This window comes from Conger conger, chromosome 7 (genome assembly GCF_963514075.1).
Source record: "Conger conger chromosome 7, fConCon1.1, whole genome shotgun sequence".
Lineage (NCBI taxonomy): Eukaryota > Metazoa > Chordata > Actinopteri > Anguilliformes > Congridae > Conger > Conger conger.
Window position 1 is genome coordinate 48,142,638 of NC_083766.1, and position 24,446 is coordinate 48,167,083.

General features: G+C 42.7%; 3 protein-coding genes across 9 annotated transcripts in view; all 3 read left to right on the forward strand.

Annotated features, from left to right (window-relative positions):
• The first annotated feature begins 101 nt into the window (after positions 1–101).
• Positions 102–2,348, forward strand: pigw (phosphatidylinositol glycan anchor biosynthesis, class W). Its single transcript, XM_061249849.1, has 2 exons — positions 102–359; positions 593–2,348. Exon 2 carries the CDS (start codon positions 631–633, stop codon positions 2,122–2,124), a length of 1,494 nt encoding a protein of 497 aa, XP_061105833.1. The 5' UTR covers positions 102–359; positions 593–630; the 3' UTR covers positions 2,125–2,348.
• A 165-nt stretch (positions 2,349–2,513) lies between these two features.
• On the forward strand, positions 2,514–14,938 carry ggnbp2 (gametogenetin binding protein 2). Of its 7 annotated transcripts, none has more exons than XM_061249991.1 (14): positions 2,514–2,650; positions 4,066–4,198; positions 5,400–5,480; positions 6,343–6,596; positions 7,550–7,648; positions 8,140–8,253; positions 8,503–8,712; positions 9,061–9,235; positions 10,422–10,610; positions 11,282–11,429; positions 11,970–12,095; positions 12,437–12,591; positions 13,120–13,362; positions 14,255–14,938. In XM_061249991.1, the coding sequence occupies exons 2-14, from the start codon at positions 4,106–4,108 to the stop codon at positions 14,459–14,461; spliced, it is 2,094 nt and encodes a 697-aa protein (XP_061105975.1). In that variant the 5' UTR covers positions 2,514–2,650; positions 4,066–4,105; the 3' UTR covers positions 14,462–14,938. The 7 variants fall into 7 exon arrangements, with proteins under 7 accessions (XP_061105975.1, XP_061105976.1, XP_061105974.1 ...); XM_061249992.1 differs by lacking the exon at positions 2,514–2,650 and adding an exon at positions 2,665–2,712; XM_061249990.1 differs by lacking the exon at positions 2,514–2,650 and adding an exon at positions 2,724–2,903.
• A 1,014-nt stretch (positions 14,939–15,952) lies between these two features.
• The window catches only part of dhrs11a (dehydrogenase/reductase 11a), a 32,646-nt gene continuing 24,152 nt past the window's right edge, over positions 15,953–24,446 (forward strand). Inside the window, exon 1 of the mRNA XM_061248573.1 lies at positions 15,953–16,229. Within this exon, the coding sequence (XP_061104557.1) occupies positions 16,098–16,229 (132 nt within the window). The 5' untranslated portion in view covers positions 15,953–16,097. The remainder of the gene's footprint in view (positions 16,230–24,446) is intronic.

Sequence of the window (24,446 nt, forward strand, 5' to 3'; positions counted from 1 at the left end):
CCTCCCCGCCTACATTTATCCCGGCCATGGAAATTTGTGTGGATCGTAAAAACGGGATACGTACCACGAGTTGCAGACCACGCCCAGTGTGTGACATTCTACTCAGGAACGCCTAACTTGTGGACACGGAAGTACGAGAACATTTTGGCGAGTAGAATTTTTTTAAATCACGAATGGATAACGAACAATATATATCAAATCGTCAAAATTTAAGGACAGCTTCAAGGTAGCTCAAAAGACATAACCAGACAGACAACGTTTAAGTCGGTTACAAATTTCCCTTCTCCAGCGTGCCAAAATGAATGGCTGAATTAAAACAGAAGAAGGAATTTTTCCCTCCATAGAACGCAGTTCGCAAGGTAGGTTTATATATTGTTTTCTATGTTCTTGCTTCTTACTGTTTTGTGACAACGTGATTTGCGCACGATTGCATGTATTTTCATATTTTAATTGTGTATTTGTAAACAGTTGAAAATTCATTTAAGGTAGATTTGTTATCAAAACCAAAGAGGCTACATTGGAAAGCACTTATCTGACAATATACATTATATTGAAAATACATTCATTTATACTGTACTTTGTTTCTTTTCAGGCCATCATTATTTGGAGACCAATATAAATAAAACCAAAATGTCTCACAAAGAACTAAAGGAGGCGTTTGTCAGCAACCTGAATGGGACAAGCCTTGGTGAGGTCTCGCTGGGTTCTGTCCTTGCACCTCTATGTTTGATAAGCCGAGGACTGATTCTGGTTCTTTATTTCCTTGGTAAGGGTGTGCTTCCATTTACTTGGAAGATCCATCTTCTTTTTGACTTCACCATTTTGATACTGCCACTTGTCCTGTCTTGTACAATACTTAGTCACTCCCTCCATGTGGTAATTCTGAGCCTGGCAGCCATAAACACAATTTTACTGTTCAGTGTTTACCACAGAAAAAAGCACAGCACAGGCGCACACTTAAAGGATGTGTTTCAGAACTTTTTGCAGATGCACCTGGAAACCAAATGCATCCCCTTTGTAACTCTCTTCCGAGTGCTTGTCAATGTAAAGACCTCCATTAGCATTCTTGCTGTGGACTTCAGTGTGTTTCCAAGACGTTATGCAAAAGCTGAAACCTATGGTACCGGGGTTATGGACTTTGGTGTTGGAGCCTACATCTTGGCTAACGCACTAGTTTGTCCCGAAGCACGAAGAAAGGAATCATCTGTGTCCAAGATCAGCTATGTGACTAAGCAGCTGTTGTCTGTTTGGCCCCTAGTTTTACTTGGAATGGTAAGACTGATCAGTCTCAAATTAACAGGCTACCATGAGCATGTAACAGAATATGGGGTGCACTGGAATTTCTTTTTTACTCTGGCTATAGTCAGAGTGGTTTCTTCTGTATTTATGGCCTTGTTTCCTGTCAATTGGTCATGGGTTTTGGCTCTTATTATCAGTGGGCTTTACCAGACCACTCTTGAGATGACTGAACTCAAGTCGTTCATTATACATAATGGTGACAGAACGGGAGGATTTTTAAATGCCAACAAAGAAGGGGTGTTTTCAGTCATAGGCTACATAGCCATTTACATGGCTGGGGTCCAGGTGGGACTTTATGTTATGCAATCAAGAACACTGGTTAAAGACTGGATCAAAGCAATATGTAATCTATTGTTGGGGAGTTTTGGATTGTTTGCAATCTTGTATGTTTGCCAGAATTTTATAGAACCAGTTTCTCGCAGGATGGCAAACCTTTCCTTTTGTGTTTGGACTGTTGCCCAGTCTCTATTTTTCTTATCTTGCTTAGGCATTGCTGATGTTGTATTGGTCTTTTCCAAATCACTAGTCAACTGTACCCTGATATCTTCATCATGGAATCCTATTCAAAATGCCAAGCCTGAAACCTTATCAGCAGAGAAAATGAAAAACAAAATGGAGGGCTTCTGTCTCATCCAGGCTGTAAACAGAAATCAGCTATTGTTTTTTCTCTTGGCAAATATTTTGACTGGTTTGACTAATGTCATAGTTGACACGGTCAGTTGTGATGATTTACACTCTGTATGTGTGCTCTTGTGTTACATGTTTATGAATTGTTTTATCCTATTCATCTTGCATCTCAAAGAAATAACAGCAAAGTTCTGGTAATTCAGTACATGTTTACTAGATCAGAACATGAACAGAAGGCACGCTCAATTAGTTGCATGTTATTTAAACATCAAAATATTGGGAACCAGAAATAAAACAACAGTATCTAGCAATATTTAACAAGGTTCTGAAATGTTATTTTGGGGGATAAATATAATTTCGGTTGTACCATAAATGTTCCATGAAACTAAATATTGATAATAAATCATTTACTCAGAAAAAAAGTGTTGGGCTCTGTATTTGTACTTGAAGCACATTGTTATGTGGGGTACTAATAATATATATTGCTACTTCGTGTATACCACCTACAATATAGTTGTGTACATTTACTGAACACTCGCACATTGTACTGCTAAATAACAAATGTACTGTGCGTCCCTTCCAACAACGTCATCTGTTCCCCTTCACGAGCCCGGAACTACTTTTTGGTGTAGTCCCTCGGGTCAAAGGTTGCTGTGATCTAGTCGCCACATACGCCTGATTACGCTTGTTTGTTTTTGTATAAAATCGCACCTTTCAAAACCAGGTAAGTGTTTTTGAAACACGGACATGTCTTCGCATACCTGTACCACAAGTGCTCTAAGCAATGTGTGTGCAACTACTACTTCTAACGATTTCACGAAAGTTAAACTTGAAATAGCTAAATGTCTGATTATGACTCGTTAGCATTGATACGGGTCTGGAGATTCACGATCAGCTTGCTAACGTAGCCGTTTGTCACGTCCGTTTTTATTCGAATTTCTTATCAGACCACCCCATCTTACGAAGCTAAAATTACAGTGAGGCGGTGTTTTTCCATTTGTTTAATTTTGTGGTCACTGAAAATTGCCGTGATTCGTTGCTAGCTATTTTGCTAATCTGCGATGGTAACATTAGCCTGTTTGCGAGCGATGTTAGCTACTTAGGTAGCCATCGATGAGGTTAACGATAGCTGCTTGAGAGCTGTAATAGTTGTGTCGCGATAAGGTGGAGTGAAGCCCAGCAACATTTTTGAAATGTATGTGGCTAGTAGCTAGCTAGCAGGTTGACAAGTAGAGACTGCATAATTAATTGAGCTAATATTAGCTGTTTTACAGTTGTCTATTGTCGAGGTTGGTAAGCGATTAAGGGACGAAGAGCTGAGTTGCCGAGAAGACGTTTATAATATACTGCAAGCTAACGTTGCCCTAAATTCTAGCTGACGTTAACTAAGCTTGTTCACGTTACACGACAGCTAGCGTTAGCCAACCTTAGGCTAAGGTAAATTAGATGTCTAACTGACATTTGCTAGCTAGCTACGTAGCTAACGTAGTCCAGTGAACTTGGACATTAAAACTATAGTTTGTATATTTAACTAGCTTGCATACATAGATTTAAATTCGCTATTCCATCAAGAGGAAAACGAGTAATGTATCGGTTTTACCTAGGTACCAGTCCAAGTTCAATCGATGTCCAACTAATTTTAACGATCATTTATATGGCTGGTTATTTTTCTGGTGTCGTGCCTTTATGATCTTGATGTTGCAAGCTGATGTTGTAGCCATACAAGTTCATATAACTGCCAGAATGGACAGTTGGTCTAATAGTTCGTGTTAGTTATAGTTAACAAAATCCCAACTACTTTGTTTAACTTAGCTTACGTTAGCAAACGTCCATGTCATATAGCTAGCCATGTAAATATCTAAGTTATATGCTGTTGTATTGAGTATTGTCAGTAACGTTAATTTGCAAACGGAAGAACATGATTACTGGGAAATAACGTTAGCTAGTTAACGACACAAGTTACGTTTAGCTCCGAACTAGATGGTTGGTTAAGTTCTCCTGCGTTAAAGGAGGGGGGCATGCATAGCGTGTTGTTAAATTCGCAACATCAAAACTGGATCCAGTGATCCGTGATTAAAATGTTTCTGGTGGAACTGCGAATGTTATTGAAGTTACTCAGACTGTCCCCTCCGTATGCAGGCAGTACTACTAGCTAGCTACACAGAAGCTGGAAGAAGACATGGCGCGTCTGGTTGCTGTTTGCAGGGACGGGGAAGAAGATTTCCCTTTCCTCGCAAGGCAGATCCCCCTCTACATCGATGACACACTCACGGTAGGTCTTTGAATGGTGCTGCGAATACAGAGGGACGGTTGGTCGTTCTTTTCGGTTTTATTTTACAGTAATTCGTTTGGAAGTTACAATCAGGAAACTCAGGACAAATAAACTGGGAGGCCGAGTGCGAGAAAACTAGGCCTCTTTGGATATCTATGTTGTTAGCTAACTTGGCTTCCTAGGTAGCTAACGTTAGCTCTATTAGAGGCCGTTGTAATGTGTATTAAAATATACCCTAGAGGTAACTGCTTCAGACGGAAACAGGGGTGGTGTAACTGGATACATTAACATTGCCATTGCCAACTAGTTCTAAGTAGTCGATCATATTATATTTCTGTGTGCCGTGTAACTTATCTTGAGTACTAAGACTTTTGGTTTGTGCGTTGCTGGGTAGCTAACAGTTCGATTCTGTCGTCAGTTGTCTTGGCTAGGTAGCTAGCTAGTTAGTTTCCAGGCGACAGCTTGGTAGATACTGCCAGCCGGGCCCTGTTTTACATTATTTAGCATTATTCTGACCACCATTTAGCTGATAACTTGTCACTTTACTTATGTTTCAACGATTGTGTCATTTTAACCATTAACTAGCTACATGTTTTGGTGAGTCAAGTGATTTACGCAATACTGCTAGCTAACGTTAGCTAACTAACGCTAGCTAATTTATTTGCATGCTTAATCTATATTTTAACTTAGGAAATTACATTTACTTGTTTGCAGTTATGCCTGTATCATGGTTTACGTGACGTAGCAGGGCTAACTTGTATGTTACTAGCGAAGTTACTTTAACATGTAGCTGCTACAGACGGACTACCTTTTTCACGCTAACGTTAAAACCTATATTTCGGTTCCAAACATTTGCAGCAATTGCACAGAGCACATATGACTTAGAATTAAAATAGATTTAATTTAGATTGCTTTGTGTTAATAGCATGTTTGCAGTAAAGACATTTATCTGTGCCAAGTTGTTGTATTACATGCTTTTGTCTTTTGTTAGTTGTAGTTTTCATATTTCCCTTTCCTTTTGTGAATTTGTAGATAAACGATAAAAATGAAATATTTGACTGTTCCGTATACCAGTATTAATGTTTTAAACAGGGGAGATGTAATTGCTTTTATTTTGTTTACTTTAAATACTAAGAAAGGTATAATTGAGCAAAACACAGGCTTTTTGAATATCTGTGAAATTTGTTTTTGTCTCATTCAGATGGTGATGGAGTTTTCTGACAATATCCTGCACCTTGAAAACCATCAGATTAACAGTTCACAGATGAAACAGTTCATACAGGTATGTCTTGTGTTCATGTAAGGCTGTATTACTGAGTGGTAGGCAAATTGGTAAGCAGGTTACAGGGCTTCTTTCTTGTGCGCTTGTCTTTGTGTTAGACCTAGACTTGTGTTTTACTTCTGTAATAGTGGGGACAATGGCGCTTTTCAACTGGGAAGAGGACCCAGAGAAAGGAGTGCTGTTAGTGAGGTTAAAATGGTAAAGTTTAGTTCCGAGCTGCCTAAGGCAATTCCTGGAGCTCTACTGTAGGTTTTCGCTGTAACCCTAACAAAGCACTCCTCATTCATCGGCTAGAGATCTCGTTGAGCTGCTAATTGGTAGAATCAGACGTACCAAATTAGGGTTGAGTTGAAAACCTACTGCTTTCTGCATGGTAGATCTCCAGGAACAGGGTTTGGCAGCCCTGGTTTAATTAATCTGACCAAATGTTAGCCATTACATCGGAGACTATGATGTGCATAAGCATTATTTTATTAATGTAGATTAAAAAATACATAATTTTGCAAAGTGAGATGATTTTATTTTGTGTAAAATGTTGATGAATCAATGCAAGTGGTCTGTCAAAATACGATATGACTGCATGCTAGGTCAGAAATCAATACATTACAGATTCCTTGAGTATTACAGCTCCTTAGAGATTCCTTATGTCACTGGGTCTACTGGAATCCGCCTGTCATATGAAATGACATGCATCTGACGTGCGGATATACGCAGCAGTGTCTTGGTGTTGCAAAGGCTGTCAGAAGGCTTTCCTCATACATGAAAATTGATTGCGTCTGTGGATTTGAGGGTGCTTAGACACTGGTTAGACAGGAGTCAGCCGCGGTCCTAAACCCCGTTTCGGGCTGATTCCGCTTGGCAGAATCACGGCATGCTGAAGCAGCAGGACCTGAACATCGCCACCATGGTGACGTCGCGGGAGGTGTTCAGCGCCCTCTCCCAGCTGGTGCCGTGCGTGGGCTGCCGGCGCAGTGTGGAGCGGCTCTTCTCCCAGCTGGTGGAGTCGGGGAACCCCGCTCTGGAGCCCCTCACCGTGGGGTCCACGGGAGTGCTGTCCGTCACCCGGGCCTGCATGGCGGACGCCAAGAAGCTCTACATGCTCTTCTACGTGCATGGGTGAGGGACGCACAGCGCACTGGCGAGCCACATACACTGTGCTGTTTTATTTGTATTATAGGTCGCAGCCTATAGCCTCGGGCCTAAGGTACATAACTGGGATCTGCACAGCTGTTGAGCCCTTGAGCAAGGCCCTTAACCTTGCACTGCTCCAGGGGGTATTGTCCCCTGCTTAAGTCTAATCAACTAAGTCACTTTGGATAAAAACCATCAGCTGAATAACAAATTATATACTGTGCTCTCCATAATGTTTGAGACAGACATTTATTTATTTGCCTCTGTACTCCACAATTTGAGATTTGTAACAAAAAAAACAAAAAGAAATCACAACAATCTCTATAGGAATTGGGGGTGGGGCTAGATTTAGTTGTAAATTATGCTGATAAATTAATTAAATATTGCAATTTTCATTAACAAGCTGGTATACAGGTCTACCTAATAAAGTGCCCACCGTGTGTGTGTGTGTGTGTGTGTGTGTGTGTGTGTGTGTGTGTGTGTGTGTGTGTGTGTGTGTGTGTGTGTGTGTGTGTGTGTGTGATATTGCAGAGGTTTCAAGTGGAAAGGAGTTGATCACATGGGGAACTTAGTAATAAAGTAGACGTGTTGGTTCAAAGATCAAAATGGGCAATTCCATTGTAACAGACGTTGCAACTGCCGGATATTTACATGATAAAGTTCTATATAGCTACGTAAGAGACTGATATAAGATTCTATAACCATCAGGAGAAAATAACCCTGTTGGTCTCTTATGTTGCTTGATTGGACTTGCAGATATAATGCATTTGTAACGTCGGCCACCATTGCCCAAATACGGGCTCCAGGCAATGTAGTGATGACGGGAGTCATTCAGCAATGATTCCCAAATGCATCTCGCAGCTTTGGTTTGACCAAAGATGAATCCTTGAGGACAAGTGTCTTCAGTCAGCTAACGTGTTTGCTCTTGTATTTTTTAGGTCAAAGTTGAATGACATGATTGATGCCATTCCGAAAAGCAAAAAGAACAAGCGTTGCCAGTTGCACTCATTAGATACACACAAACCCAAGCCTTTGGGGTGAGTTGGTATTGCCCGAATCAATGCTATTTGAGAACTATAATGCATTTGATATGTTCTTGAGTCCTGTCAGTAGTGATATCTTTGTGAATTTCATTTAAATTTTCATTTAAAAAAATCCATACTGTTGGGTGTTTCTTTGTGAACCATAGTGAGGAAAGCACAGAAAAAGGTTTAGTTGTAGATAAAGACTGTGGAGGAGACGAGGAAGAAGTCAGATGTAGAATCGTTTTTCACTTTGGACCATTTCAGGCAAACAGCAGGTTGGTGCAAAGTGAGGCTTTACTGTAGTTCATTTTAAAAATGTTAACTGTACCTGCACTCTTGACAGTTTGCTGTGTTATATTCAGAATAACAAAGCATTTGAATCATATCAATGAGGGTTGTATTGTATTTTTTCTTGTGTTAAGCCACTGTACTACGGTGCATTAATTGGACAGACGGAGCCGTCGTACTTTCACTAGTGTTGATGGTGAAGCTTTGTCTTGCAGCAGCTGTTGGATGGATGTGTGGGAGCTCATGTCTCAGGACTGCAGGGACGAGGTTGTTCTGATTGACAGTGCCTGTCTTTTGGAAACTCTTGAAACGTACTTGCGCAAGCATCGGTAAGACATTGACCATATTTTATTTTTCATTTGCCTCCAGGATTCACTCCTGATTAGCCTAGTCAACTGTAAGTTGCTCAGGATAAAAGCGTCAGCTAAACGATACAATTATTATTAACAATGACATTTGAAATTGCTTGTGGTAATTCTCTTGTGGGTAATTGGCATTCTCTTGTGGGAGAGGTTTCCCAGCTCTCTTTGCGGTTCACGTTTTAACATTGAAACGTCAAACCCCCCTCCCCCCCCCAGGTTTTGCACTGACTGCAAGAACAAGGTACTGAGAGCTTACAACATTCTGGTGGGCGAGTTAGACTGCAGCAAGGAGAAGGGCTACTGCGCGGCTCTGTACGAGGGCCTGCGCTGCTGCCCCCAGGAGCGCCACATCCACGTGTGCTGCGAGACCGACTTCATCGCCCATCTGCTGGGCCGGGCGGAGCCCGAGTTTGCTGGAGGGTATGAGTACGTACCTTGCTAGAACGGGCTATCTAGCGCTTTCTTATTGCATTTTTGTACAATTCATTACAATTGTATATTTACATTGATTTATTTTGTATGATTTTCTGTCTATATATATATATATATATATATATATATATATATATGTGTGTGTGTGTATATGTGTATATATATATATATGTATCTTTAAAACGAAATGCATGTGGCTCGTTGCTGTTGGCTTTTGGCATGCTACATTGCATCCTTTGCATCCACGGCATGGCTATGTCTGAGGTTGGCACAATCCCCATTGCATTTAAAGAAAGTACAAGTTAGTTTTAGGTCGGCTTCAAGTTTTATTTTCTCCCCCAGACGCAGAGAAAGGCACGCCAAAACCATCGACATCGCCCAAGAGGAAGTGCTTACCTGCCTGGGAATCCACCTGTACGAGCGCCTGCACAGAATATGGCAGAAACTGCGAGCTGAGGAGCAGACCTGGCAGATGCTGTTCTATCTCGGCGTTGATGCGTTGCGCAAAAGCTTTGAGGTAAACTTACTGTTATTTAACGACCATGTGCAAATACTTAAAGAAATTAAAATTTATTTTATAAGCATTGAGCAAGTGTATAAATCGGTAAAAGGATGGGTTGATTGACTTACACCAAGTGCACGTATGGGGAAATTGCACAGGTCTTTAAATTAATATTGTGTGTGTGTAAATGTACACAGCTATATCCACATAATACATTGAAGTAAATGTGTCAAAAAAAGGATAATGTGTTCATGATTTTGAATAAGCCTTTCATACGCAGTTCACAAAAAAGTATTTAAATGCCTAGTGGTTTACGAGGCACATCAGTGTCCGCTTATAGTGTAGTGGCTAAGACCCCCCCGGTGTAGCCATGATAAAATCTGCAGAGCTGTCGGGCCCTTGAGCTAAGCCCTTAACCCCACATTGTTCCCTGGGTGCTGCACGGTGGCTGCCCACTGCTCCTAAGTAACTAGGATGGGTTAAATGACAAATTACCCCATGGGGTTCAATATATAGTCACTCACTAACTTATTTTTTAGTCTTCTACTGCTGCAGCCTATCCACTTGCAGTTATGATGCATTGTGTGTTCAGAGATGCTCTTCTGCATACCACTGTTTTAGTGTGTGGTTATTTGCTGTCACCTTCCTGTCAGCTTTGACCAGTCTGGCCATTCTCCTCTGACGTCTGTCATTAGCAAGGCATTTCTGTCTGCAGCAGTTTTTTGCACCATTCTTTGCGAACTCTAGACAGTAGTGCGTGTGAAAATCCCAGGAGATCAGCAGTTTCTGATATACTGTAACCTCCCTGTCTCATTCCACAGTCAAAGCCACTTAGAGTCCCCCCCCCCCCCCCATTCTGATGGTTGATGTAATTAATTGAAGCTCCTGAGTGCATCTACATGATTTTGTGCATTGCAATGCTGCCACACAATTGGCTGATTAAATAATCGCATGAATAAATGTTGTGTAATAAAGTAAAAATGTTCCTAATAAAGTGCTCGCTGAGTGTATATAATGGTAAATGGACTGCATTTATATAGCGCTTTTATCCAAAGCGCTTTGCAATTCATGCCTCTCATTCACCCGTTCACACATCAACGGCGACTGGCTGCCATGCAAGGTACCAGTCATCATATCTTCTGTATATCTCCTAATACGCGTGCCCACACGTGTTGAAGTCCAGTGCCTTGCCTTGTGCTAGATGGCCATAGAGAAGGTGCAGGGGATCAGCCGTCTGGAACAGCTGTGCGAGGAGCTGTCTGAGGAGGAGCGGGTCCGGGAGCTGAAGCAGGAGAAGAAGCGTCTGAAGCGCAAGAACCGACGCAAGAACAAGTGCGGCTTCGACGTGCCCGGGCAGGAGGCGGAGGACAAGGAAAAGAGCCTTGACGAGGTAATCTCTGTGAGCTACAGGCATCAGCGCCACTGATGCATGCCTGTGTGGGGCTGTCATGCAACACCCTTTTACAGTGGAGAAAATCTCCACGCATTTCAATACAATGTACCTTAGCCGCTACGGGCAGCCTGTAGCGTAGCAGCTAAGGTACATGGCTGGGACCCGGAAAGTTGGTGGTGAAGCCGTGATAAAATCTACACCGCTTTTGAGCCATTGAGCAAGGCCCTTAACCTCAGATTGCTCCCTGGCGCCGCACGATGGCTGCCCACTGCTCCTCAGTAACTAGGATGGGTTAAATGCAAAGGAGAGATTAACCCGCGGGCTTCAATAAAGTAGATGATCATCTTGTTTATTGTTTTTTTGTTTTGTGTCAGCCACTAGATTTGCTTTCCAAAGACTGGCTTGTCTGTGTGTGGGTGTAGGCACGCAAATCACTGCAGGTAAACAAGTCACTCAGAAGGCCTTGGAATGAACTATTGCAATGGCTCCTATTCCCAACTGAACAGGTTTTCCTCAGGAGTGTCATTGTGTGCCAACACCTCATAGTCCAAGGACTGAGATGTGAATGTGGGCTGGAATCGTACTTGAGTTGTATGTATGCTGGTGGTAGGATGCGTACAAATCAACACTTTGACCGCGTTGAACCGTGCGGCCATCTTGTGTGTCAGGGTTCTTTGGAGTCCGTGGAGGACGGGTGCAAGGCCTGCGGCACTCCAGAGGAGTTAAACGGCCGAGTGGAAGTCATCGTCACCAACGAGAGCACCACCTGCAGCTGTCCTGACAGTGCAATACTGGGATCGCCAAATGTCAAGAAAGGTACAAGCGCTCGTACAGTGGCGACAACACGGAACTGTCCCGCAAAGAGATGGCTGGTGGTGTGTGCTGTGGAGAACGGAAGGCTTTGGAGGTTCATGGTTTTAACCCTTTAAGGTGTGAGATCGAGAATGTGGTCAGAATGTTCTTGACTGTACATTTTAATGCTGAGGTAACTATCACTACTGCGAACTGAAATTGAGTTGGAGTGAACACTGACTTAAAATTTTCACATGCAAAAAAAAAAAGAAAAAAAAAAAAAAATCTCTTCAAAGGGTTAACGCTGGGGTATTGCAACACAGCAGGTTGAACCAGCAGACGCGATCGAACGAAAGTTGGCTTCAGTCCAAAACCTTTTTAAGCATTTTCCGTTGTCACGTGCTGCGTTTTTGTGGTAAATTGAGAAATTACAACATGGGGGCGGATTCTTGACGCTCATAACATTTGCGCCCGTAACTGCTCGTTGTAGCAGAAATTGTAATGCACAATTTCGGAAATGTACAGTGGACAACACTGTTGTCCTCCTCTTGCGTCACCCTCCAGGCCTGTCAGCCCATAGCAATGGCAGCGACTGTGGCTACTCCTCCAGCATGGAAGGCAGTGAGACTGGTTCCCGGGAGGGCTCCGACGTGGCTTGCACTGAAGGCATCTGCAACCACGACGAAACGGGTTTGTCCAGCCTTAAACCTGATTCACACCTCATTGCGGTGAGGGTTCTATCGTCTATGGTAGCGAGCTGTCAAACTGACAGTTTGTTTGTTTACCTTAAAAAAAAAAAACAACGGCTTTCGGTGTTCCGTCTGGCCGACCCTGTCCAATATACACTGCGTGACAAAGTATGACGTTGTCCGTGACGACGAAATTCCACGGGTGCCCAAAGAGTGGTGCGGCGCTTGTCACAGGGATTACGCAACGAAGTATGAACGGGTTCCAACCCATCGTTTCCATTCTGCCAATGGAGAGCGCCTCTTTAGGAAATGCCTGACCTGGGTGTGTGTTCCCGCCTTTAGGGGAATACGCCTGCAGCCATCGCTGCGGCGGGGAGAAGGAGGAGGATGGAGTCGACAGCTGCGTGGAGTGCTGGGCCAACGCCGAGGAGAACACCAAGGGGAAGAATAAGAAGAAGAAGAAGAAAAACAAAGGTTTAGCGTGCGGCGAGGAGCAGGTGAATGCGACCGACGTGCTTTTCTCCACTAGCGTCCAGACCTCTCCAGGGTATTCATAATACTGAATTAATAAGGCTGTTCCCAATTTAGCGCAGTCATACACGTGTGCCTGTATCTTGCAGATAAGTGCTGGAGGTCGTTCTCTTGATTGTCAGGCTTTATTGCTGTCACCTGTCCCCACTGTACAGAGTTTGGCGAAAGGGCTTTCATGTATCCTGCTTATTCTGCCAGGAATGATTTGAAACTTTTTTACCTGTTCTCTCTTGGTGTCTTTAAATCTATGGTTAAGGATCTATAGGCGGTCTCATTGCCATGTCCAGGTTATGGCTACATTTGTTGCTGTGTGCTATATTTATAGTAGCTTAGTTTGTTGAATTGAGATGTCTGTCTGAAACTAATTGATTTGTTGCTGCCTGTCTCATCCAGGTCGCTCTTGAATTTCTTTTACATTTATTATAATTTTTTTTCCAAGCCTATCCTTAAATACCGATGAAACTTAAATAATAAATGTCCTCCGGACTCCTCAGAATCAGAAAGCCGAGGGCTGCGTTGCCGGGGGAAACCGAACGGGGGCTGCTGGGAAGGTGCACGGCGCGGCGGGCGCTTGCAGAGCCACAGCGACGTGTTCACAGCCGTGCTGCGAGACCCTCGCTCGCATCGCGCTGCCCTGGGCCGAGCATCGGAGAACCACGCACTGTTCCGCCGGGCCGCTCCCAGCCGGCCCCTGCACACACCGGGACTGCTGCACAAAGAGCCTCGTGGATCTCCTCGTAAGTACCTGTGCTGTAGACTGCTGTGGTTCCCAAAGGGATGGCCTGTAGCCTAGCGGTTAAGGTACATGACTGGGACATGCACGGTCGGCGGTTCGATCCCCGGTGTAGCCACCATAAGATCCGCTCAGCCGTTGGGCCCTTGAGCAAGGCCCTTAACCCTGCAATGCTCCAGGGGAGGATTGTCTCCTGCTTAGTCTAATCAACTGTTCATCACTCTGGATAAGAGCGTCTGCCAAATGCCAATAATGTAATGTATTGTAATGTAAATGGACTGCATTTTATCTAGGGCTTTTTTCCAAATTGCTTTACAATTAACGGCTCTCGTTCACCCATTCGCACACGCACTCGCACACCAACGGCGATAAGCTATCATGCAAAGGCACTGGCTAATGGGAGCAATTTGGGGGTTGGGTGCCTTGCTCAGAGACACTTTGACACATCCGGCAACTTTCCGACTGCATGACGACCACTCTTGCCTCCTGAGCTAATTTTCGAGTCTCAGCCATAAGGTCGCAGGTTCATTTCCAAGGATTGGACCACTTTGTCCTTGGAGAGGCATCCAACGTCAGGACTAAGTTTGCCATTTAAGTGGATATATTATAAAATGGAGCTGCTGTGTTCAGGAGAAAATGTGAAATACCCAAGAGGTTTATGCAGCCAGCCCACAATATTAAAAAGAGCGGTCGAATGATGAGGGTGGGGAATGCCTGAAGTTCCTTTTGTTTCCCCATGTTCTTCAGGAACGGTAATTATAGGAGCAAGGAAAGCATCAGCTTGTGTAATTTGCATAATATTACAGTCGTTCTTTGCTCTGTGTTTATTTTCGAGGGGAGAATTTAAGACCCATCTGTTGAGTTTGGCTCAGCCTTCTGTTTTTTTCGCCCAACAGCATGAATCTGAAGTCACTTCGGACGAGGAGAACTGTCTGACACAAGACGAAATCCAGTCCTTCGTGGAAAACAACAAGTCTTTCTACAACAACCGGGATCAGTACCGACAGCACCTGAAAGATAGATTCACCAAGTACTGCCGCTCAAACGAGCAGGAGAAACCAATCTGCAGCGGGGAGTGGCTGCCCACCGCCAGCGTCAAGTAGTGATCCACACACCAGACGAGCCCCACTCCTCCTGTCTTTTTAGGGAAATGCTCTAAACGACCACTGCGCCGCCTTTCAACATTTCTGAAGTACTTTTGGTGTCTTGTTGAATGATTTTTTTGTCAGAAGTGAATGTGATTTTTCTTTTGTACTGACCCCCAGCCTCTGACCACCCCGTTGTTTCTTTCTGTCATTGCTCGTAGGGATGCTGGTGGAATCACCGCTGATTTGATTGCTCAAGCTTTGCAGGCCGTGACATTAGAGTAGATGTGGTAGTCTCTCTTATGTTTCTCTTCCATTCTACATTTATTGTTTCTCTGACTTCATTTTAGTGGCAAATGTTGTACCAATAAATGTGTACAGAAATGAAATTATCTGAATATAAAGATTTTACAGAAGACGTCCATTTATAAAGAGGTTTGGATGTCAATGTTGAGTGCAATGTGCAAAATTTACTAAATAAAGAATATTTATTAATATGCATCAGAAATCGTTTCTTTTGTGTGCGTGCAGTGAAATGCAATGGCTTGGAGCGTTGGTTGGAATTTTTTTTATTTTTATTTTTTAACACTGACCTGCCATGTATAAAGGCAGTAAAGTATGCTGATTTAATGCCAAAATGTAGTTTGTGTTTTATTCCTCTAATTCATAAAAGGTGCGTAGGGGCAGCCCTGTGATTGTAACAATGATGCGTGCATCTCAAGGAATATATTGGAAGGACTTCTAGTTATCTCGAACGTTTACTTTAATGTATTTCGCACAAGATAATTGTCTGCAACAGCTTGATTTGACGAAAAATGCAAGCGAATGGTTAACCAAGGCACCTGTTGTACGGGGCCCGAGTTCCATGTCGCCACTAGGTGGCGAAAGTGTACCGAGAATAGTCAAGTAGGTACTCCATGCCTTGATAGACCAATAGATTGGTTATTATTGCCCGTAATTTCTTTTAATTCATGTTTTGGAAATGTATGGAAAGTATAAATACTGGGAGTATGTGCTTTAATTGTCCCAATTCCTAATCGCGTGGGTAGACTTTTGAAATGTAATAAGCCACTAACTGAAAGAATTCCTTAAACGAAAGTGACACCATATTTTAAAATAAATGTTTGTTAACGTTTTAAACAAATTATACAATATTGAGGTAATTTCAAAATGTGAAATGACTTAGTTATTTTAAGAAATGTCCCAATATAATAGTCAATTTCCGGTAAGAACAGTAAATATGAACAATTCGTGTTATTTAACCTTGGGTGTAGGCCTGCACGGGCCATTTTAAAACGTGACATTTAATAATAGCTATAAGCAAATCTATTTAAAATCCGCAATATATCTATCATTAGGCTAAAGTTAGGGAATTTCTTTATGTTTCGACTAAAAGAAGCGGGAGGCGATGTCAACCAAAGACATTGCGTATTCTTTGCCATTTAATATTTAATCCAGAGTGCAGGGATTGGAGCTTCCTCATCAATGCCTTTTCCTGGATGCTGAGAGAGCAGGATTGGGGAGGGCTGGACAGTACTAGTGCCCGCCCTATTGCACGAGTGATTGGTTTTTATTTTTATCATAGAGATAGAGATCCGCGAAATTCTCTTCATTCGACGGTTTCTTTAAGTTAATTTTGTTGTATTCTGTAGAAATGGAGCGCTGGAAAGGTAGAGTAGCTCTCGTGACTGGAGCCTCGGTGGGGATTGGAGCCGCTGTAGCACGGGCTCTTGTCCAACACGGCATGAAGGTGGTCGGCTGTGCCAGGAATGTTGACAAAATAGAGGTGAGTATTTTTTTTTTTTAATGGTCAACTATCTTAATTGTGCGAAATGTTGCAGCCACTCATAAATTAGTTGGGCCTATGTAGTTTTTAATTCAGCTAGCTCTTATGTACGATACCTTACTAGCGTACCCGTTTACAAGCAAAGTAGCAGTTTAGCTACGTTACGTTAACTAAACGATCCTAAATCGTGAACTTGTGCATGTAGTTCGCTACATGAAAAATACAGTTTGACACGCACCCTGAAAATGGGAAACACGTTAGTCTCATTATTCAAATGTATGAACTCTAGAGGTGATCGCTGGTACCAAGCTAACGATTAAAGGAGCTCCGTGATTAATTTGTAAATTGCATAACTAGCTGTAGCCTATCTTTTAATTCAGAATACAAATCCGTCAATTGTATTTGCCAATCAGAAAGCTGAAACAGGCACTGATTAAGATTTCCTTGTTGGTATTTTATCGGGATGCAGTCGATTGGGACAGGAGGCGTTCTTGGCACAGCTTCGTAGCCTGCTAAACGGGGGAAAAGAGTTCCCATAAGCTATTGCATAAGCTATTGTAGCTGAACTATTTTTGAACAGCGCAAACGAAAATACTAATTTGTACATGATAATACTCTTAACTCGTGAGCTATATGTTACTTAATTCCAGAGATTGCACACTAGAATCGATATCTACTGCGGGGATAGTTGTAATATCAGGCAACCTGATAAATCCTTTGCGAATTACGTCATGATTGCCTTTAAAGCCAGTTTTTTTCTTAACGTCATTGACGAGCTCTCTCTGTGCCAAAATAGCTGTTGCAGATTCTAGTGTGGAGCAATTCAATTATTAAAAATGCACACTAATACAGCTCTCTCTCTCTCTCTCTCTCTCTCTCTCTCTCTCTCTCTCTCTCTCTCTCTCTCTCTCTCTCTCTCTCTCTCTCTCTCTCTCTCTCTCTCTCTCTCTCTCTCTCTCTCTCTCTCTCTCTCTCTCTCTCTCTCTCTCTCTCTCTCTCTCTCTCTCTCTCTCTCTCTCTCTCTCTCTCTCTCTCTCTCTCTCTCTCTCTCTCTCTCTCTCTCTCTCTCTCTCTCTCTCTCTCTCTCTCTCTCTCAGACACACACAAATGTCCAGGCATCATTTAGTTTTTTTAAACAAGGTAAAGAATGAAGTGTCATGAGCAATGTGGATTTTGTAAGGCATCAGTTCTCCTGCTGTAAGTTGCCAATCACGGAGTTTAGTCAAATATTAACCCAGCAAATTCAGTGCCAGAACCCCTGCCCTTGAAAAGGTAGATCCTACTGTTTTATGGCATGTATGCCATTGGGAGTGTGATGTGAAAAGTTCAACTTAAACTGTGGGCCACTAAGCCAAAAAGCTATACCTCCGTCATAAAACATTTTGTGTGTTCATTGGGTAAGTGCCTAGCCTTGGTCTGTGACCACTTCAATAAATGACAGCTGTTGTGCTGGTGTTTAGTAGATTTTGTGTTGTCGCTGTGTGTTTTTGGCACAGAGTGATTTATTTTATGGCCGGTGGTGCAGGGCAGGTCACCCCTCAACAGTGGAGTCCTTATGTAGGACCTTATTCATATGGGTTGTCAAGGAAATATGAATATAACAAGTTATCTGTACTTATTTGAAGTTTATATGGGTGTATTAGTCTTTTAGAGCGAGGGGTGCAGGTCTCTAATGCGTGAGCTCCAGGTTTCCCTGAATTATGCCATTGATTAGATTAGATTACCCACCCACATAAAAAATTACTCATATTTTCTGTAAAGGTAATTTGGGTCAGATTTATTATTGCACCAAACAGTCCATATTGTGTTGTGATTTAAAGTGTCATGGCACGCTTATTAGGAATACATCAGGCCAAATGAGACTCTCTAAGTTCAGGAATGAAATAAGGGATTTGAATTTCACCTGGATGGTGACCTTAACAGTTACAAGGGCGACACGTCCCAGCTTTCAAGAAAATCTGCGGCGAAAGCCTTTCACACAATGCACTTTTGCCCACTTGGAGGTGAAGGCTCTTTCAAGGGGCCACTGGCAAATTGCTGGCCAGGGGGAAGTGAAGAGCATAGGATCCTGCGAGTCCGAGCCTCCCCTCTTGTGGGCTTTTGTCTCTTGTGCGGCTTGTGAGAGCTGTCTGTGTGTCAGCCAGTTTGCACCCACAAAGGTGCCATTGTGCCCCCTCCGTTTGAGATCGCAGCGCCACTGTAATCGAGCATGAAATAAAGGCCCTGAAAGAGAACTGTGTCTTCCTTTTGTAGGTGTCCGGTGGCGTCCGATTGTTTCACAAGGGTTCCCGTTGTTTTCTGGGGCTGTTGTACGAACGGCACGTGTTCGGTACACAGCTGTAGTGTAGTGTACACAGCTGCTCTCCTGGGGGAGGAGAGGAGATGTGGGCAAATTAATAGCGTAGCCTATATTGATAATAAGTTCCTACTACCCACTCCCCAATTCATATGGGTTATTTTTGGTTACATACAGCTTGTATCTAGTCAAGATGACGAATAGTCTCGGCAATACAAACTATAATTTTATTGAGTAAAAGTAACACTTTGAAGCAGGGTACATTTTTAGACTTTTACCATTTTTTTGCATTTTAATGAAAAAAAAATACAACCAAATGTAAATTTAGAACTTCTAGATTAGATTAGATAGATGCATAAAACACTATAGTACACTGTTCCCATGTGTGCATTCTGGTATCTGTTAAAGCACTGATCCAGAATATGGACAGGTTTCTCCTGAAATCTTTGCACCAAGATTGCACCAATGAGGGAATAGTGCAGGGAATTACAAACTGGAAGAAAAAGGGGGGAAACCAAGAAGGTATGTAGCGTAGTGGTTAAGGTACATAACTGGGACCTGCAAGGCCGGTGGTTCGATCCCTGGTGTAGCCACAATAAGATCCGCACAGCGGTTGGGCCCTTGAGCAAGGCCCTTAACCCTGCATTGCTTCAGGGGAGGATTGTCTCCTTCTTAGTCTAATCGACTGTACGTCGCTCTGGATAATAGCGTCGTCCAAATGCCAATAATGTAATGGAATGTAAATGTAAAACGGACATGGCTCCGACCTCATTCGAGGGTCACAATGGTCTCAGCTGAGACTCATGGTGAGGTACATGTATGAATGAACTCATTTCCATTCATACATGTACCTCATTTCATTCATTCATTTTCACTTGCTTTATCTCTAGCAGAAAAAATACATTAATATAAAACATGTTTTTTATATTTTGTCTGAACATAATGAATGAAAATAGCATTATTCAAATCGTTCCATTTAATTAATCCCAGGCATTCCTTGTAAGTATTCAATTTCCCTGTCTATGAAATTTCCTGGACTTCTCATGACTACCGTCACAGTAATGCAACATTTGTGATGTAGAGCGGCTTCTGAGAAATTGCTGCCAAGTCTTTTGGTTTTATTTTTTACAATCACAAAGGACTGACTAAAAAAAACTTAACTGAAGTGTCTTTATATGGCATTATTTTTAGTTGCACTTTAGTTGCACTTGCACATTTTAAACTGCGTGACAAAGACGAAGTGAATTCAACTGGACATTTAATTTTATCTGCATATCAGAGTCAGGGTGAATAGCATTGAGGAGGAAAAGAGACTGGCAGCCATTTATGTCTGAGCTTCTGCATAGGGGCTTCAACAAAAAAAGTGCAATGGTGACGAACGTGTGGTCGCCATGGTGTGGCTACAGGAATGGGGGTGCCTCAGATCTGTGGGGCCAGACATGGGCTCAGTGCAACTCTTGGTTATTTTTTTCAATGGGGGTGTTCCTGCAGTTGCTGTTGAGATTTGCTATAGTTGCTATGTATGCGGGAAACTCAGTCTAAGCTAGTTGAATCTAAGTATTGCTTTGTTCATCATTGGTAAAATCCAGACTAATCAAACTGATTCTAAACAGGGTTTGTTTAACACTAAGATGTGAGATCACAAATACACTCAGTGACCAATTTAATCCACCAATCATGTGGCAGCAACTAAATGCATAAAAGCATGCAGATATGGTCAAGAGGTTCAGCTGTTTTTCAGACCAAATATCAGAATGGGGAATAAATGTGAACTAAGTGACTTTGACCATGGATTGGTGGTTGTTCTGAGATACTCACACCAGACAGGGTGGTTTGTGTATCTCAGAAACTGCTGATCTCCTGGGAGTTTCATGCACAATGGTCTCTAGAGTTTTCAGAGAAACAAAAAACATCCAGTGAGCAGCAGTTCTGTGGGCAAAAATGCACACAGAGAGGTCAGAGGAGAAGGCCAGACTGGTTGAAGCTGACAGTAACGCAAATAACCACACATTACAACAGTGGTATGCAGAAGAGCATCTGAGAACACACAACGTGGATAGGCTACGGCAGCAGAAGACCAACATGTCTAAAATAATATGTTAAATACCTAATAAAGTGCTCACTGAGTCTATGTGATTGAAATCTTCTTAACTGAACAGTCTAATTCTGAGGTAACAAGCACAACTGGTAATTAAAAGCAGTGACTTACACACTGACTTACCATTAAAAATAAATAAATAAAAATTAACCTGCTCTTCAAAGGGTTAACACCTGCTGCACTGCCCCACATGTATGAGTGTGCAATACTCTTTCCTAATAGACTATCCTATGTGAGCTGTTTAGTAAATTCAGCCCAGCTTAGAGTGACTTCTCTAATTTATAAAGCCACACCTGTTAAGGACTGATCACCAGCTTGAAATAGACATACCATCACCTTCAGTGCTGTGTAAGGTTCTTAAATGGCCTCTTTGATATTTTGATATTTTTGCCCTTGTAAAAGGATGAGTAAACAGATTACAAACAGGATCTGTTTTTGTCAATGTAAGAAGGCAAGGAAACCATGTGGGCAAGTTACACAAGTTTTTTGAGCAGGACTGTTGAAAGGTTAATGATTCATTTATATGCCTACAATGCAATTTGTATGCAGCAATGGGTGGTTTTAATGGCGCGGTAAAATCCTGATTGATGTTGAGCGGCGACACTGAATGGCAGGAAATGAAATCTGGTGCCACTGAAGGTCAGGTCTCCTGGGAAGATTTTATTGTGTATTGTTGACACTAGTATGACAAATGCAAACTACAGGTGTGTTCTTCACTGTCCGAATTACATTTCTAAGGACCATCAGATGGAGAGAAGGGCCCCAATACAGAAACCCAAGTTCGCCATGCGTGCATTCAGGGGCCAGTTTAAGATTAGGGAAAGTGTACATCTCGAAGCCCCCTAAAATGCCTGTGGCTCCGAACCCCCTATACACTCACAAGCACTTTATTAGGAACATTTTTACTTCACTACACCTATTCATTCATGCAATTATCTAATCGGCCAATTGTGTGGCAGCAGTGCAATACATACAGTCATGTATCACCTTGGCTAGTGGCTAAGGCACTTGACTGGGACCTAGGAGGTTGGTGGTTTAAGCCCCAGTGTAGCCACGATAAGATCAATGCAGCTATTGGCCCTTGAGCAAGGCCCTTAACCCCGCATTATTTCAAGGGGGATTGTCCTCTGCTTAGTCAAATCAACTGTAAGTCACTTGGGATAAAAGTATCAGCTACATTATTATTATTATTTTATTATTATTATCGTGTAGATAAGGGTCAGGTGCTTCAGTTAATGTTCACATCAACCATCAGAATGTGATCTAAGTGACTTTGACCGTGGAATGATTGTTGGTGGCAGACAGGGTGGTTTGAGTATCTCAGAAACTGCTGATCTCCTGGGATTTTCACACACATTAGTCTCTAGAGGTATTTATTAAACTGATTTTACTAATTATGATAAAAGCATGAAATGTGTTTTCCTGTTGCAAGAAATATTGCAACCTGGTTACCAATAGAACTGTACACTACAAGTGGTTCAGCTATAAGAATTGGACATACTCCAAATGCTACACAGCTGTCAACATTGTTGGGTAAAATACCCAGCAATGGCCGTTGATATTCTGTTGGACTGTTCATCAGTTCATCAATATTGCTTTTGGTGTGTCTGGCTGTTCCAAAGAAAGTTCTGTAAAGTTTCACTGTAACTGTTAAATGCCTGTTCCAGTTACACAAGTCATCAGTTCATGCTTGCATGTTGCAATGACTGCCATAAGTGCTGGTTATTTCTTCTTCTGTTTCACTGACAACAAACAAGAAGAAATATTATGAAAGCACAGTATTTCACAGAATTTCTATTCATGTTACTTGAGGGTGTGGTGCCTGTTGGCTATATCTGTTCATCTTCCACAGTGAAACAAATATGTAAAGAATGCTTGTAAAACCACATGTTGTTGTTTTGCTTGGGTGCACGCTATATATTATTCTGTTTGGCAGTTACCATGTGCCACTGGTATACAAAACATGCTTTTTAAAAAGCTAGTTTAATTTTGTTTTATTGTCTTATTGAAATAATTGCCCAGTTAACGGTTAGGTCAAGAGCCTGGCTAGAAGTTGCTGGGTGCTCTGTACTCCAGCTGCACATGCGGCTTTGGAAGGCTTGCTTTGGGAGATAGGAATGAGATCTGGGAGTGCCCACGTTAAGATCAGACCGTTCGTAGAAAATGTACGAGTGGTACATGGCACAATGCTGGGATATGGGAAGGCTCAGGGTTTGAGCTGTGGATGAAGCACAGAGTCCATACAGCCATGTTCCTCTGACCTTGATGGGGAAGGGTCGGGTGGGGCCATCACCCTTGTTGCTGGTTTCCAGCTGTGACGGACAGGCCCATGTGCCACCTCTTGAGGTTGATTATCTCTTCTTCTGCTCAGTACCAACACAACAGCCCCCCCACCACCACTGCCATGAAATTGATGGATGTGATGGTAGGTGAATCGACATTAACTGAGTGAGGCAGTAATCTGATATGTAGTTCCTTAACTTTTAAAAATGGCTGATGCCCATTCTCAAACCTGATATGTCGTAACTCTACCAAGAGTTTCTACACCCCATTGAACATAGTTCTCTGAAGTGCTTTTTTGGCTTATGGGAATCTGTTTCTTTCGCGGTCATTGGGAGTGGTGGTTTGCCCATTCTCTTGCATTAACGGCTTACCCCAGCTCTTTAGCCATGGAACTTCAAAAATTGAGCTTGTAAATGCGACCTCTAAGCTTGTACCTGTGATATCTTGAAGCATATATATTTTTTGTGAATTGCAAGCAACAATTTAGTTTAAGGCAGTCTTGTATCACCTTTGTAAACCAAGCCCCTGTCTTCTTGAAAGGCTGTGCTGCACATTGCAGGGATAAAATTCTTGACGGATGGGCAGCTCGATGGCGTGGAGTGAATCCCTTTTGCCATTCTGAGGGAAGCCTACCAGCTTTCCCCCCTGGAGACCCCCTCCGCAGGCCTGCAAGCTGTAAATAAAACTTTGGAATCGCTCGGCCGAAGCCACATCTTGATTTAAAACCTTTGCAGGTTCTATTCACTAAAATGTGACGTTCTGAAACACCGTTAATGTGGGCTTTTCAATTGGTCTGTAGTGGGTATGCAGAACAACAGTTGAACCATTTTGAAGCTGCAAATCTCATACGGAATGGTCTCTTGTGGTCAGCCGGAATATGGCAGTTGAAAAATCATAGTGCTGCAGGGGCCTTGCCGTGTGGATGGTTTACAACCATAGGAGAAAACTACTCCCTTCTGACTGTCTCTCAGGGGTCACTCAAAAAATGCCAATGAGGTTTAAGTGATGATCGGTAGATCATCTTGACTGAATGTGGAGATCTGTCAGCCCTGGGATCATAGTTCAGCTGTGCCCGGTACAAACATGTCAGGGGCAGATTTACGGCTCATCGCGATGCTCAAAAAGTCTTCAATCATGTATAAATAGTGCCGTGGGGGGCGGTTCGTTTGGCTTTCCCCTCTATTCCTGTGGGCTCTGGATGGAGCCAGTCACTAATGAATTCCGTTGGTCGCTGCCACTCATTGTGTCCATGTGAGACTAAAAGCTCCGGTTGGTGCCAATCGAGTGACTGGCTATCTCATTCTTCAATGGGTCTGGGCTGACAGCCAGTTGCAGCTTGTTTATGGTGAGTAGTCTAAGCAATGGCTCTGAAGTGGGTCAGGCCTGAGAAGTGACCTCAGCGATGCTGTCAGCCTACAAACCCCCCCCCCCCCCCCCCCCCCCCCACGCCCAATCTCCCCCCATGATTTACTCAATGAATAGGCCTATACATTACTGTTAGACTGATCTGCAAATGTGGCTGTTCAATTACACTACTTTT